Genomic DNA, 17,630 nt, shown 5'->3' on the forward strand with positions numbered 1-17,630 from the left:
GCACGCAGTAATTAATCTGAAAACAAGACGGAATCTGAAATCTTTTCCGTCAGAATCCCATTCCTCCGCCGCTTAAAAAAAAAAAAAAAAGGTGTCAGGCTTTAGAGTCGTCCTCATGAGAAATAGACTCTTATTGATCAAAAGAGCATATTTCCATATTACCATGGCCACAGAGTGGAGTCTCTGCTTTCATGCCAATAAATTTGCTCAGCTGGATCATTCAAACTAAAGCCCCTCGAGGGACTTCGACAGCCTGGAGGCACTCCCGTCGATGTACCTGTTTCTCTCAGCACCTGGGAATTTGCTCTAACAATCAGAGGCTCTTCCACACAGAGGACAAAAAAAAAAGAAAAGAAAAAACCAGGACAAAATAAAACACAGTTGTGACAATGTGGTTGGGTTTTAAAGTGAGGCGGCGGTGAATGCAAGAGAAAAAAAAAACATCTTTACGCGCAGCAGATTTGCAAACAGCAGACAGATGTCAGCCACAAAGCACTTCCCTATTTGTATTTTCATGGTGGCCAGCACATCCCACTCTCTCTGGGGTTGCTCTGCGCTGTCGTTTCAGCTGCCGAGCTCCTTCGTAGTGGGCACACGCAGCCATTCGCTGTGGTTTCAATGTTGCTAGGCTACCTCACCGCTCCACTGTTTTCTGTTTGAAAATCTACTGTTCAATAAGGCAGTTCAAGGGAGACCTGTGGGTTTGAATACTGAGTGATGTGAACCTGCAGGAGTCACTCGTAGCACTCATGGACTCGTTTCATTTTTCACCATTCTTGTCTTTTATTTCCTCCTTGATTTGATTACACAATTCCATTACCTGCCTCTTCCACCCATATACTCATTCAATTTCAATATTGAACCATTTCTGTGCAAACCTATTGGTAGATTTTCTCTTCCAAGATTTTCGCAAGTTCGAAAATCATAATAATCAGTCGTGGGGGTTAACCTGAATTGACGTGTGTAAACATGCTAGCAAGCATTCTGGTCTATTTTACAATAAAGTGAACAACCTCTGAATACTAATTTTCATGAACCACAGGACAATGAAACATTAGAGTTGAACAAACACCACTAAAATTGGCTGACTCACTGGAGAGTGGAATATATAATAATTGAGTGGGTGAAACGAACACAGCTTATATTAGATACATTCGCGCATGTAGTATGTAGTGCCTTCAAATTCATCTTCTGCTATCACTGTGCACAACATGGAACTGAAGGAATTTTAAAGATTAAACCAAATTTAGCCCATATTGAAAGATCACACAAATTCATAAATATGTTCTTGTATTATTATATTTATATTTTACCCTGGTAAAACATGCTGCAGACAAAGTACAGACAATAAAACAATCTAAAACATTTAAGTAAAAACTCAAGCAACCGGCAGGGGGTCACACCATAGAAAAACAAGCAAAAGCAGAGCTGACTGTAGAGAACCCGACAAACGAGAGAGAGAGAGAAAAAAAGTCTTACTACCTGAGACGGTCAAAATGCTGCAAGTGGTGACAAGTTGAAGTGAATTACCTATTTGTTTATTGCTTAAATGAATTGCTATTCCATCATTTGTTACATGATGGAATAGAGATGAAAAATGGGTAACAACTCTCTGTTGCATACTTAATACAAAAAAAGTAAGATTCAAAATATCTCAAAAACAAATTAACTACCAAAAAATCTCCAACCGAATCCCATTACAAGACTTAGTGAGGCACAAAACATATATGGTAGTAAAAACTAAACAATACTCAACATTATAAAACATGGGTAATCCCCTCCCCCTGCACTTTCTTTTCTGGCATGCATTCAGCTTTGGATTTTGGGCACATCCAAAGCTTGAACTGTCAAACATGGCGATTGCGAGGGTGAAGGGTGAACAAGCAAGCTGCTTGCAAGGACACACACAATTTCAGTATTTCGGGTCTTTTTCTCCTTGTATGCTCCCAATAATCACAAGTGTAAAGCAGTTTGACCCCTGCACAATAGAAGGTTGGGCTTCTTGAACTTTGCTGGGCAACCCAAGCTGACCCTCCTGACCCCAGCTGCGTGGCTACCTGATTTCCCCCGAGTCCCAAAACAAAAACTCATTTGATGACCCCTCCACTGATCCCATTCTCCTCCACAGCTAGATTCAAATAATCTCTTTGTCCTCTGAATTTCATATATTTATGCTGTTTTCTTGTGTTTTTTTTTCCTTCTGGAAACACAAGTCGCTTATAAATAGAATTTATATTCTTTTATCATTTTACATATTTACTGATCAAATAAAAGACGTGAATATTTTGTGTTTTTAGAACAATTTGTAGCAGCTGTGGCTATTTCTATGTGCCTTACCTTGGGCTAAGTTAGAAAGGATCTTCATTAAAATTTCAAATACACTTCTGGTGGTGGTGAAAGGTTGTTATATACAGAGACACAGTTATCATACTCAACATTTTTTATTTTCTCTTTTTTTGCTGTAGTTGTTGGGGTTGTTTACAAGAAATGGGCTGAACGGTAATTACAGGATGTTGACAACATTGTTCCAGAATAACCTGATTTCAAACTTTAATGGTAAAAGACTAAGCACTGACAATGCCTTTATTTATCTAACAAATATGAAATTAAAAGTGATAGTAAAATCCACATTTGTTTCTAATTTGAAGGAACGTGTGATGTTTTGGATAATAGAGGGTATTAATCTACTTCTTATTAGTGGCTGGCTTTAAGCTTTTCATTTGTGTTTAGCTTTATTTTTTGAAAAACATTGGTACAATATCTATAAATTAAGATTATTTTTGAAATTTACACTTATTTTTTAACTAAAGGACCAAGATTGCACCTCCAGCACCACAGTCCAGTCAGAATGTGGCAGATTTCACACACCTATGATTGCAGCACCTGAATTCAATCAACTACTGTCAATAATTTTGACAGTGCAGTTTAAATGATTATTGTCATCATTATTGTTCTTCTTCTCATTAGTACTAAAGTCGATAATAATCGTTCCAGAAATGATCAGTTAGTTTAGAAAAAAAATGTCAAGAAAGGTGACTGTTTACTTCTGGAGAAACTGTTTACAATCACAATTGGAAGTATGAAAATATTGAATATTCTTCCTCTTCAGACTAAATTTTCTATTTTTCAGTCAAGAAGAGCATTGCTTTCAAATGATTCCACCCCATTAAAGCATTAGCCAAGTAATGCAGTTGTGTATTTATCTGTCTTTTCAAGTAGACTATTTCCAATAAGTTGCATTTACCAACTTATTTCACCAAGTGAGTCTTGTTTTTTAGCGAGGAAGTTGGTGTGTAGGGGGGCATCATGAAGACAGACGACACTGTCACACTGGGATGGTGTTTGTCGCAATGCAAGGATTTTTTTCCCGCTCTATTATCATTACTATTGCTGATGTTATTGTTACAACAGCCATCTCAGGAAGTTGTTGAGCTGCTGAGGCCGAAAGGCAGAGAAGTGAAAATGGGGGAACTGAGAAATTGGAATTCAAGAAGCGGAGTGTGTGTTGTATAATATCTGCATTTACAGATAATTGGGAGCATGGAGTAAGACTGCCGTACATTCAGAATTTTTTTTTTTTATATTGCCACACATGTGGCCACATTAAAAAAAAACAGAGTGCTCCAGTTGGTTTGTCGTTAAAAAACATTTGTAGAGTTAATGGACTAATGTCAAACATGCTGCAAAACCAAGAACGAAGATGGGCTAAGGGAACAATTTTCACTTCATATGCTGCAACCACAATGAGCTGTAATCACATGCAAAGCATCAAATCCAATTTTCTTCAAATGGTTTAAGCATGCGTTAGTATTGGCATAAAAACAATAGTTGGAGTCGAGGTTTCACGTGTTACCGCTGTTGCTCCTCTCCTCCGTTTCATTCGGCTGTCCTTTAGGATGCTGGAGCAGGTGTGATAAATGCTACCGTTTAAATCAAAACCCTCCACTTGCTCCCCCTCAGCCCTCTGGGGAGAAACAGGATGCCTCCATGCAGATTGATATCAGGAGGCCCAGCCATCTCCTGCAAGCTCTGACTGATGGTCTGTCTGGATAAAAAATGAACTTTATACCTGCCATTCTGGTTGTGATTCATGTGTCTCCTCTGCCATCCGCACAGACCTTCACTACTCTACATGCTCTCTGAAAACTGTACATTTTATCATATACACTTACAGAAAATACCAATGTGTTTGCATTCACTAGCTTGCATTTGCACGTTTTCCACAGGCTGAGCTAAACATAATATCAAAGGGAGCTTCAGTCTCCTTGACAGCTTCAGTACTAATCAAATGTACAGCTTCACCTCAACAAATTAAAATGTAATTGAAAAGCATGTTTCAGTAATTGAATTTAAAAAGGGACATTCATTTATTATATAATTTCATTGCACACAGAACCATAACAAGATCTCAATTCAGTTAGTTTTGTTTATTATGTCTTATTGCTAAAGAAAACACAAAATTCACCAACTAGAGAATTGAATTTTTACATAAAACTAATAAAACGGATTTAAATACGGCAAACATAATCATGACAAAGATTGTCAACTTGACAGCTGGTAAGCTAGTCAACAAAAACATGCCGATGGACAGCAGTCTGGAATGAAGGCTCATAGACTGCTGCGTCTAACCTTGCTTATGGAAAGCTTAATGAAAGAAAACAGAGTAGAAGAAAAATGCCAAGCAATAGGAATGATTCCAGTCTTTAAATGAAAATGATGCAAATCTCATCCTGTAGTTTGACAGAGATTCACAGGGTGTAGAGTGCTGTTGCCAGACAGACTTAGGACATGGACCAAAAACTGTTGCCTTTCTCTGTTAAGGGACTCTATAATCAGAGACACCAGGGTGTTTTAGTCTGCTTAAGGAGTAAACGACTGGACGGCTGTAAAGTCTTCTATTAGAAATAAAGTTATCAGACTCTGGAGGAAGAACGCAGAAGCAGAGATCCAAATTACCTAATGTGAGTGAGTGATGATTTGAAGAGCCATGTCATCAGTGTTGTTTTCCAAGTCTGAAGAGAATGGTTTTAATAGATCCATTTTAGGGTCTATTGAAATAGGCTGGACTTCCTCAACACCTCAGCAAAGCAACAGGCTGATTGCCTGATGCAGTCATTCATGTGTTGAGAGCATTTACTGTGAAGTCCATGGACATACTTCTCAGTAGGTAGATATTTCTAGAATCCACGTATTCTAATGGCCTGATGTAACATTCTAATACTTATCAAAATTAGCAGACTACATGCCTGTGACAGGTAAATACTGAAATACAAAAATATTTTTTCCACATACCTGTGGCGTGGAAAAAATATAGGTATATGTTTAAAATCTTTGGATCTGCGTCATTATTGGCAGAGATTTTGTTCCAACTTCAAAGATGTGTTCAACGAACATTCCCGTTTGGCCCCTCCATACCATCATGAGTGACAGGCAGACAGAGCGTTGGGGTCACATTACTCAGAGTTAGCATTCTGTTCCTCTTCTTTCCTACATCAACAACATGGTGAAGCATTGCACTTTGCGCTCCAAACGGGAGAAGGTAGTGTGGGAGGCGGTGGTGCAAAAATGTAAAACACAGCCCCGGCTTTGGACTCCAATTAATTTGCCATTTGAAAAAGGAAAAAAAAAAAAGAAGAAGAAAAAAATGTATTTATGTGTTTGGTGAGGAGGGTAATTGTACATAAATTAGAATGTAACATCTCACTTTAGCCGCCGAGTGAAGACAAGACACGCCTGATTCAAAAGAAGACAACATATTTTGACAATGTCGCGAAGCCCATGTGGGGTTTTGGATCTTTGTGATTTCTCCCTTTGCAAAACAAGTCAAGGCTGCCGAGTTATCATGTTTAGTTGTCCTTTGAGAGATGCTACAGTGAATAAAGCCTTTTCAGTAGCACTTCCAACATCAGGAACTGCACACTATTAGAAATTCAGAGGGCTAAGGCCAATGAGGGACTTTCGGAGAACAGAGGAGAAAAAACCTATTATTAAAAACAAAAGCTATGTTTTTTTTTTTTTTTTTTTGGACTAGAGAATTGTTTCACAGAAAGTAGATAACAATGCATTTGTCAATGCAACACTCTGGAGCTCTATGAAGACACATTGACAGCTTTGGTTCAAAAGCTAAAGAAGTTGAGAAACCTGAAAAGTAGATAAAAAATACAATATGTTTGTCAAAGAATGTTAATCTGAGGACATCAATGCATCAGACTACAACTGCAGTGCAACATTAAAAAATCAGCCAAGGGGTGGAGGATCTCAGAGAGGTACTGTATGTCGTAGAGAGCATCATAGGCTGTTTTCAGCTTTCACAGTGAGATAGTGACAGGGTTTCCCTATGGTGGCTCACAGCAGATGTATTGTCTGGTCAACGGAGCATTTTAGAAGAACATCACCACCTTATTAGTGCCAACTGTAGGGCGGAAGTTCAATAATTTAGTTATTGCAGTGCTCTCATGAGGCTGACTGGAATGAAAATTGTGTCCTGCCACTGAGCAAACTTCAACCAATAGAATCTCAATAAACACCTAAAATCATCATCTCTAAATCAATAGATATGTCACCATTAACATTTTTAGTGATTGGTGCATGCTTATTTGTCATATTGTTACAGAGAAACACGCACACCTCCAAATTGCACATAGGCTGGTTACTTATAGGAAGGTATGAGTGAAATAAACTCACATTATTGATGACCATTTACTCACTGTCAAACTCTGGCATCAGGTTTAGTGAAAAGCAGAAGTGTGACTTGTGGCTGGCAGGGTTTATAATATAATAGCATAAAAATCTCAGCACAAAACATTAAAAAAATGAAATAGGTCCACCAAAGAGTTGCTATGACAAGCTCACAGTGATCGATTTTAAGGTGTCACATGCACTGTTCTTCGTGACCGGTTTTATGAAGGGATGATGGTGGCACGAGTTTGTCCTGTAATGTGTAGGTAGCCAGTTCAAATCCCCACCTGACCAGTTCAAACACCTGCTCTGTCTGTCTCAGTCGTGCCATTGGTAAAGACCTGCCTTGTTGGTGGTGATCAGAGGACCTGATGTTGGCGGTAAATGGCAGCCTCGCTTCTGTCAGACTGTCTCAGAGCAGGTGTGGCTACAATGTAGTAGCTCACCACCATCAAAGAGTAAATGTGGGTGGATGACTGAATGTAGTGTAAAGCACTTTGGAATCCTCAGGACTCAATAAGGTGATAGATAAGTTTACCATTTATTACCAAGATATTGGTATCATGCTTTGTGCTAGGCTAAAATTACTCACATAGATTCCACAGTTGAGGAAACTGTATCGTGGTGGTAGAAGTGCGATAGGATGACTGAGAACACATCCGAGAGAAGAAAATCAGGGTTGTGTTGGAACAAAGAATCGTGATTGCCTCAATGCTGAAATTAGGTTTGCCATCATCCACTGACGAGTGAACAGTTGTTGAGTTCCTGAGGACTTTGGGGATGCCTTACCTTGTTGTGAGGGGGGCCTAACATACTATGCTGGAAATTAAAACCATAAAGTGGGATTCCCTAGACATAAGAACTAGAAAGCATTTTCTGACATCTAAAGCTGATGTCTCCCACAGCATTTATGACACACATCAAACCCCAGCAGTTGATAGAACCAATTCCAAGGTTACAGTCGTCAATCACTAGCATGTTGTGATGAAACTGAAACCCTTGGAGGCAGAAAAAAAAAAAAACACACACACACACACAACCTCAGCAGTATATGAAGCCAGACCCATTTTTCCTGGATCAAGAGGTATTAAAACTGTAAAACACATCTGTTAGAGGCTGATTAAAGGTCACAAGAATCAAACAGTGACTGAATGAGGTGGGAAAAAGAAATCAAACAAATATTGATCTAAGGCCAGCTTCCACATAAGTAAAGTGATGGGATTTGTTTCAAGTTCATTCATGAAAAGGGCACTTATCATTTTATTTACCTAGGAGTGAACATGCTCTGCAGCAGATTTTAAATGTCAGAGCAGAACACATCCACAAAGTGCAGCAAAGCACTTTAGAAAGAATGTTTTTAAATCAAGTTCCTCCATAATAGATTTACTGTTTCCCCCACTTTGGCTGACACATTCTGGCAGGTCATCGATTGAGATATTTCACTCTGGAAACCAAATAGACAGAGATTGAGGTACTTACCCTAATGAGACCTCTGTTCCTGCTGTGCTCTTTTGTGAGACCATATTGAATGGGCACAGGGTATACATGTACCTGCAGAGGAAATAGAAAGAAAATGTGCCTATTAAATTAGATGGTACATATGGTCTTACTTTTGTGTCAGATAGCTTTTCTTTTTCCTCAGAATTCGCTCGGCCGATTTCCTCTATTTTGAGACTTCGATGAAATAAAATTTGCTGGCATTTGCGGGTATTACTGGCAGATTGTAGCCCACCACAGATGTTCAGCATGAGTAGAAATGCCAGCTAATATGCATCACAATACAAGAATACAGTTTTTTTCTCTGCTAGAGTTTGATGCACATCTGATTATCTTAAGAAATGCTTGGTATAAATATTAAAAGCCCTCCTATCAAGGAATATGTTTCAGTATTAATTATGCATTAAACGCACATGCAGCATGCAGTAGTGTCAAACCCAAACAGAATTATCATCAAACTCCAATCTCCACCATCTTTGCTCAGTTTGACAATTTTTTGTCTAGTCTTTCCAACAAAAAACATTAAAGGTTTTTTGTCAATTCTTAATGTCAATTAAGATTTCTAATTCAACTCCAGTCAGAACAATCAGATCCAAGCAAGACCTTAAACTGCTGTGGTAAAGTACTGGTGCTAGACTTATACCAGTCGCAAGGGAAGAATCAAAAAGCTCCTGGATGAATGATGTCCCAATCTGTATGTATGTAATGTCCATTTCTTTAACAGCCTGCAAATGATGACTAAATCACTGGCATTGATTGGGTAATCTTTGACTGTACGGTGCGGGTACATTCTGTGCTTCTCTTGGCTGACGTCTCTGGAGTTATCTCAAACTCCTCCAAATGAGCAACTCAGTCAGAGAGAAACCTCTGGAAGTTCACACAAAACTTTCAGTAACTTTCAGTAGTGCTTTGCTAGATATTTGGCTGCAACATACACATAGTATCTTCTATGCTCTGTTGTTCAGAAAATACAAAAGCACACACACACACATATACATCCCGATCCTGACTCCTAAAGTTGACACAAGAGAGCATAGAGTTAGTGTTGACATCTTTTCTCCTAAATATCTGGCACCAGTTATTATGAGTCAGCCAGGTGCTACAGCTTTGACAACTGAGGCAGAATTAAGTCACTAAACTTCAGTTCATTATCTATCAGCAGACAACAGAAAAAACAGCAACAAGTCACAAAACCATGGCGAGGTCAAGTCCCACAAACACATTAGCCAAAATGAATAAAAATGCACTCTGTAGCCACCTGCTAAATGCAAAGTTGAAGGGCTGAATCAGAATATGAAAGGTTGCCATTATATGCACAGAGAACACTGATGCTGCTAATCTTATAGTAAGATTTTTTTATGTTTTCAGGAACTGTAAGTGTCAATGCACTTCAGCTCTGTTTCGTGTGTGGGTGTACTATGGGCTTGTCCTGGATTAACAGTAGCTAAAAGAGCAGTTGCTCCCACTTCATCTAGATTGCTGGATGAATGATGATAAGAGTCCTTGGTCCTGTCTTATCTCCAACTCACCTTGCAGGTCATGGGAGAAAATAGTTTGTGTTTATTTTTTCCGTTCAGGGACCCATTTTATGATGCGATGCAGTCTTACAAAGTTCACAGGGCATTTAAAGGGGAAAATGGCCCACAGCATCACAGATCCTCTACCATGACAAGAAGAATGAGGTAATTTTCCAAATGTCCATTCTTTGTTTACATTTGGATTCACTATCTTTCAGCGATAGTGAAAGAGAAATGTCACTATCATTCAACCAAAGCTCACAGTTCCCAGTAGATATTACCACGTTTACGTTTGTGATGGCAGGAAAAATAAGGGCCTCCCCTTAAATTAATGTTATTAAGCTAGAGGTTGGATCTGTTGTTTCAGTTTGAGAATATATTCAAACATCTTTGTTGAGAGAATCAACAAAAGTGGTTTTGTTGATTGTTGCTCGACAATCTGAACTAAGAGGTTCTATTGAGCAGTATTTACTTAGTTTCTGTTATTCTAAGATGGATAAATAACGAATGAAGCTGGATGAAACATGAGTCTTATTTGACAAAAAAACAAACATTTTATACAACCACACACTTTATCTTTATAGTTTTCTTAGCAAACAGTAGTGTGTAAAGTGTAAAGAAAAAAAAAGTCTTGGTATTATTATGTAGCACATATTTTTCTATTGACTGCTACTGAAATTCAATATTGTCAAGTTTTTTGATGCTGTGGAAAATCAACTGATAAGACCTGTGAAACATCAGTCAAAAAAAAAAAACTGTGTAAGCAAGATTTTTTTTCTTTTCTCAATGACTAGCCGGTGAGACAAAAAAAAAAAAAAAAGAGTGGCATGGAGCTACCAATTATCCCACCACCACCCACAGCTCTTCCACTTGGGCAAAGACAAATCTATGGGAGTTAACACTTTGCTGAAGCCATCACTAATGTACTTGGTGGTAAGGAGTTGAAGCACGATCACTCAGTCCAGAAGCAAACTGATCAGAGACCTTGATGGAGTCGCTGACAGGGTAAAAGGCAGCTGGAGGTTTTTTATTGACACTTAAACCATTATGTGGACTTCCATGAGGATGCCAGAGGGAAAGAGAAAGAGAGAGAATGAGGGAGGAAGGTAAAGAGCATAAATATATACGGGTTTGGAAGTGGGAGAGGGATCAGCAGGATTATTTTATCTACAGCTCATGTTGTTATCCATGTGTATATATTGTTCTTTGGCTTCATTATTTTTGTGATGTCCCCTGTTTGTCCTGCTGTTTTACTAATTGGTCACATTCTGTAGGTTTTCTCATTATTTACATCAAAAGATTTATCCTGCTAAGCTCTGGTCTGCTCTTTTGTTCCTACTTTTAAACAATCAAACGCAACACAGAAGGATTAACACAACTACAACTCAAACATTACTGAAATGATCCAGTCATTACTTTAGTTAATCTCATGCAAATGTTCTTTCTGCACTAATGAAGATTCACTCACCTCAACATGGAGGATGCTTAAAACTGAAAGTGAAACCGACAGCTTGACTTGTTTTCTGATTAGTTTGGTCAATAACGGATCGGAAATGCCGTCCCGGTAGAGTTTCAATAACTCCCAGCATCCTATTTTCACTTGATATTTGCTTTGTTGTTCTGCACCTATGTCACTTGATTCATTAAGTTTATAAGGCAGGTGGTTCAGTAACAATAAACCTCTTCATTTGAGGCCTAAAGCATATGGTGCCTGGTGATGGTGGGTAGCGGAAGAGGGGGTAACGCAATGAAAAACGCTTCTTAATAGCTCCCAGAAGGGAGTACGGCTATATGACTGAAACTCCTTTTCACCCTTTCTGTCGGGCTCACTCCGACCCTCAAGGTAAGAGATCCAATCCTGTCTACTTCTAATGACAAGCCTTCAATGCACAAAAAAAAGAGGATCTTAGAGAGGCGATGCAATAAAATTTGACTAGGATCCTCAAATGCCTGACTCCATGAAGGGAGGGGAACTAATAAAAACAAAAGTTTTGTGTGGATGAAAAGGGGAAAAAAAGCCAGAAAATGTAAGAAATGTCAATGTGAACATGTAGACCGAGGTGCATGTTGAGTAGCTGTCCGCTGGCGGGATGGACCCTTCTGCCATCTGTGTTAGATAAAAGGGACATTGCAGAAAGGTCAACATGCACATTTACACAAACTGTCCCCAGCTATCCTTAGCAGAAAGCAAAGCATGGCACAAAGGGGGTAAATATCAGCAAAGACGGACGAGTGGGTGACAAAGGCTTTGAGGAGAATAGACTGACAGGAGTGGGGGGAAAAAAAATAAGAGTGAGGAGCAGCAAGGAGAACAAAGACAGAGGGAAGGGCGAGACTGAAGGATAAAAAGAAATAAAAGTGCGCAAAAGGGAGTGGGAGGGAATCCGAGTGTGCTGCCGGTGATGCTGCGCGTATGAATCACCAACTGCACAGACTGAAAATATGACAGATGATTATATGCAACAAGAGAGACTCTGGGTGGAGGACACAAAGGATATTAAAGACAGAAAGACGAGGGGATGAAACGCAGTGGGTCACTTATTAAATCTTTGGTAATAATCAGGAGCGTCAGATCAGAAACGACAACAGTGATCTTTCCATTCAAGTGCTGAACTCCACATCGCGTCTCCTTCCATCCCCCGATGTTTGATTTGCCGCTGTTTGACAATGCAGCTCTGACACTTGCCATAATAGGTTGCAACCACTGTGTCAATCTTTGGTAGGTGTGTTCCGGCTGACAGTACACAGCCAGAGAATAAATATCTTAGATGCAACCTCCAAGGCCCTTGGGCAGTATTTCATACCTCAGTGAGTTGGACAGCCAGCTGAAGTCCCCTACAGAACTGCTGAGCTCTAAGAGTTTCCAAAGTAAAACTGGTTTTATGTTTCAGTTCTTACAAGTTTAATTAAACAGAATAAAAGGACAAAAAATTATCTCAGACTTGTTAAAGTCTTAAAGACCACAATATCCTGAGTATAAATTTAATTTTGAATCAAGACCACAAATAAGACATTGCACAGAAAAAACAACAACAACAAAAAAAAAAAAACGTTTTGCTTTTACTTCACTGCACTTAATATCAGCACAGATCCCAGTATTACAATATACAATGTAGTGGAAAAAAACAAAAACAAATTTGTCCTGTTTCAAATTTGCTTCATTTTTTTTGCTTTTTTCCAAATGTATCAAACCATTTAACAAATTTAATGTCACACAATGGCAATCTGAGTTGGTGCAGTAAACACACACAATGTGAAAGCACAGTTGGAAATGTTAAATTCTACTATTAACTCTACTTCCAGCCTTGGCTGCTCAATGCTTATTTATATTTTATTATATTGATGCCCCCTTTGTGGTTTTATTGCTCCATAAAACATAAATACTCCAATTGTGTCATTACATAACATTCTGTTCAGGGGTAAAACTTTAGCAACCTTCATGCAGGGAGGTTGCATATATGCACAAACAAATTCAAACAAAACCGTCACATTAAATCCAAATCTATACAATATGCTCATAGCTAGTCAACAAAAAACTAAGAATGTGAAATTGAAAGTGAGTAGCTGCTTCTGAGTGAAAAGCTTGAAACAAACTTTCCAACTTTTCTGTCAAATCTTTGTGTAACTCTAGCCAGAATAACAGCAGAGACATTCTGCTTATAAAGCGAACCTTTAGTTAAATCAGTTTTTATCACCGTAAAGCAATCCACTTATTGCATGTTGTGCTTGAATGAACATTATATACCACATTAGCAAAAGTATTAGGTTACTTGGCTTTATACACACAAACTTTAATGACAGCCCATATTTTTATTTTAATGTGGTGTTTACCCACCCTTTGCATCTCTTGCAGCTTTAATTAATCGAGGAAAACTTTTTATGTGAGTTTTCAACCGTAGTTCAATGCAGACAGACTCAGACATCGGCTGAGAAGGCCTGGTTTGCAGGCTCCGGTCTAATTTATCCTAAATACTGAGGTCAGTCCAGGCCAGTGAAGTTCTCTCACATCAAACATGCTCATCCTTATTGTCCGTGTTTTGTGTACAAGTGTGTTAACTTGTTGGAACAGGAGGGAGGCACCCCCAAACTGTTCCCACGGAGTAAGTCAGATAAAATTCTTCGAAGCACATTTACTGATCCATTAAGAGTTCTCCTCACTGGACTTCAGGACCTGAGCCCAACTCCTAAAAAACAGTTCCACATCATGATCCCCCCCCCCACCTCTGCACAAAAATGGTTCACTTGACTCAGTGCAGTCAGGCAAATGCAAAACGTCTGACAACTGCCAAACCATGACTTGTCCGTTGGATTTACTGCTTCAGAGGCTGGATTTTTCACTCAGAAAAACATGTCATCGCTTTCATAATGTCAAGTGGTGACATGTTCTCGGGAGATGACTAATAATTAAGTAGCAAGGACATTTTATGACTAGACTTATTGCACAGGTGGCATCGTATCACGGTGGCAGGCAGGAGATCTACATTCATAGCGGATTGACTTTACATATCCATACATACAGTTAATGCTTTGAAGATGAAGGAACAATAAATAGATTTTTATATAGTATGTCTAAGTTTATGCTATGAGCTCCTTTTCCATCAACACTCTGTTTTTTTGTTTTTTTATTGGAAAATCAAAATATGTGAAGTGGGGCTTCTTTGTAATACAGGCCATGTTAAAACAATTTATAAAGTAAGGACAAAGAAAATAATAAAAGCAATAACATGTGAAAAGCCTGGCAGAATACAAATGTTATGATGTGATGACAATGCTAATTACCACAAACACACACTGAACCTTTTTAACAAGACTTTATCTCACCAAAAAATTATAAGTGGACGACAACTGGTTAAATTTGTGGTTGTGAAATTAATAATCAAATGTGATTTTCTTTTCTCTTTGAGCTCGGAGCAAATTCTTGTTAAACGCGTTCCTGCTTAATACTGTTAGACAAGATGACTTAAGACTCATCAACAAATTCATGGCCCACGGACCTCGAGTTTGACACACGTGATTTAAATGAAAGAGCTCTGAGTTTATAATCTGCAGGAAATATAGGTCTTCTTTTCCAAAAGTGACAAGAAATTATTCCACCAATTTTTAAGATTGTGAGTATATTCTGATATCTGGTCGTTTTTGACTTGGCGTGTCTTTTGGCTCTTTGAACAGGATCCAAACTCTGTCAGCCTCTGTAGGCTGTAGCAGGTATAGCTAATTGCCTTCTATGAGATAAGTGACAATTGACACCCCCATATATACCAAAAGCTATACAGAAGGTGTGAACAAATTTGCACTTAACAGCACGTCTATTAACAACTAACATGTTGTTCACATATCGTTTCAAGGAGCAAATCATTTGTAATCAAATCAAATTAAGTGCTTTAGCAGCCAAAAAAGTTCCCAATATATCAGTACTGTTCTTTTTAACTGGAAAAAGTCTTAACAATAATGTCAACAACCCATTAATGAAATATAAAAAGGAGTTTACAGTCGCTAAAAGTCTCGACACAATCCTGTTCCAAGATTTTACCATGGTTGCAAAAGAGAAGAAAAAAAAAAACTTTCTCCATTCTAGAGAAAGAAGAAAACAAAGGAGAAAAACGGCAATTAAGCACTTCTGCCAGTAGACTGCTATGTGGCAGCGTAGGTGGAGTTCACTCTAGGTGATGCTGAAAACATCAACAATGGCTTCAGGTAACTGCTCAGACACGTACCACAGGTCAAAGATGAGGTGGCAGCAGAAAATTATGCAATTAATTGTTCATCAGCAAATATTTGGTGAAATCAACACTTCATTTAGCTAGCTTGAACGGCCTTCAATTCTACATAAAGTAAACCGTAAAGTGACATGCGCTTACATGGTAATAATTCAGTGGCAACATGAAAGGAGATGTTGAGTTTTTAAGAGTTTTATTAATGTGGAAAGGAAAATCTCCAGTATCTCCAGGGAAATGCTAATATCACTTGATGGCTCATACCAACTACAACAACATAAAATCTGTTTCTGGCGTTGAAGTTCCTTAAAAGATCATTGTTTTCCTTCTTGACTTGAGGTTTTGTTGGTTCTTGTTTTTTTGTTTCAATGGGTTGAATATTCTGTTCCCATTGATCATTTTTAGCTAACGTCATTTCCACCCATCCATCCGTCCATCTTTGTTACCAACAGTATTCGTCTTCCTCATGGGTTTCGACCCTACCGGACCGGCACCGAAAGCCTCCAGAAAGAGGCGTTCCATACTCAGCAAGGTGAGATGCTGACTTCTTTGTGCAAAAACTAATTTCAGAAGCTTTATCTTTTTCTCTTGGAAGGTAGATGTAGCAGTAAATCTAAACTACTGCATTTTGGCTCAGCTCCTTTCTCACCACAGCAGTTTAAAATAGATGGAAACCTGAGGGACTCATCTCTTAAGCCATAAGGTTCCCAACCAGGAAAAAGGTGAACTGTAACTCATTAGGGAGTCGGTCTCTGCCTCAAGTATATTGTGTTGTTTTACACAGGAGTTAGGAAACAAGCAGTTGTAAATCTTCTTCAAGTCAGGGAGTCTGTTGACTGTTTAAATAGGTGCTTAGGCTCAAAGCGATGACACTAGAAGACTTCAATAAGACTGAGTTTCCACTGTCGCCTGCTCCTGTTTAACGTTTTCATGTTTTTAATATAACGTAACATGGATAGAAAAAGGCCAGTAATAGAGCCGCTGATTATCATATAAAACTGTTTTTCATATATGCAGCTCCAGAGGAAATGAAGAGACCATTGAAAACCTCGTGGTTATTCCCATAAATATTGATTCCTAAACTCTTCCTGAGTTGAAACATTTGTATTGTTTCTAAATGAGTCTGAGCTTGTTTTATTTGCATTATTGGAGGTCTGAAAGCACTGCATCTTTTTCATTATTTTGACTATTATTTCTCATTTACTGCAAATAAATAATAATTTTTTGCTTGGAATTTCAGAGATTTCAGTATTTCATGGAATGAAAAAAAAAGTTTAACTTACTCAAACATATTCCTCTCAAACTGATCATTTTAAGTTGTCTGTTAATTTATTCCAGAGAGAGAGAGCTCTCTAGACAGGAGACATTTTGAAAGACTCATTAACAAAAACCGCTTTTCAACAAAGTATTTAATACAATTTAGTTTGTTCATCACTTATGTTTTTATCGATCGTGTCTTTTCTACATGTGGATCACTTGGGTTGTTGCCAATATCCCAGGTGAATTTTATTGTATATATGGAGATTCTTGTATTTATTTTTCTGTAAGTCAGATTTTAACCTAAAAGAATGACGTCGATTTAGAGTTCTTATTGATACACAATGTATTTATTTACAAAGGAACCAAAAAAACAACAAAAAAAAAAACTGTGAAGGACGTTTTTTTTTACTCTGCCAATGAAACCTACAAGGAAGAAGAGCTTAACAAGAAGGTGTGGAGCAAGTTATCTCAAAATAGTCATTTCACTTTTGCTCCTCAAAGGTGTAAAAATGGTTCTTAATGCTAAAATGTGTTGGGAAATCTAACTCAACATAACTTGAGGTGATAATTAGAATTCCCACATTAAAAGTGGAAATAAGAGCTGAGCCAATGATCAGATGTCTCGACAGAGCAACTGAGAAACCTCCATTGTCACGAAACAACAGCTCCTTCAAATTCAAGTTTTCATTCTGAACAAGGAGGACAAAGAGGCAACCAATACTCTTCATTTAATCTCCACAAGGATTATGACATGAATGTATAAAAATAAAAACAGATGGAGAATTTCCAAACTGTCGAACTACTGATTAAAGAAATTCTCAAAGGCTTGACCAAAACTGAATTTCTGGAAGTCATCTTTTCACAACTATTACCTTCTTATTTTTTTATATTGTCATTTTGAACAAAACTTTGCTAGATGTTATTTTAGCATGTAGCTCTATATTTTGTTGTTAAAATAAAAACA

The 17,630-nt window shown here is 38.2% G+C and overlaps 1 protein-coding gene across 1 annotated transcript in view; it reads right to left on the reverse strand.

The window, feature by feature from the left end:
* The window catches only part of LOC129373336 (glucosidase 2 subunit beta-like), a 137,762-nt gene that overhangs the window by 11,540 nt on the left and 108,592 nt on the right, over positions 1-17,630 (reverse strand). The window contains exon 13 of the mRNA XM_055051229.1: positions 8,158-8,229. Within this exon, the coding sequence (XP_054907204.1) occupies positions 8,158-8,229 (72 nt within the window). The remainder of the gene's footprint in view (positions 1-8,157; positions 8,230-17,630) is intronic.

The sequence above is a fragment of the Poeciliopsis prolifica genome, unplaced genomic scaffold (assembly GCF_027474105.1).
Source record: "Poeciliopsis prolifica strain line A6 unplaced genomic scaffold, Auburn_PproV2 SCAFFOLD032, whole genome shotgun sequence".
Lineage (NCBI taxonomy): Eukaryota > Metazoa > Chordata > Actinopteri > Cyprinodontiformes > Poeciliidae > Poeciliopsis > Poeciliopsis prolifica.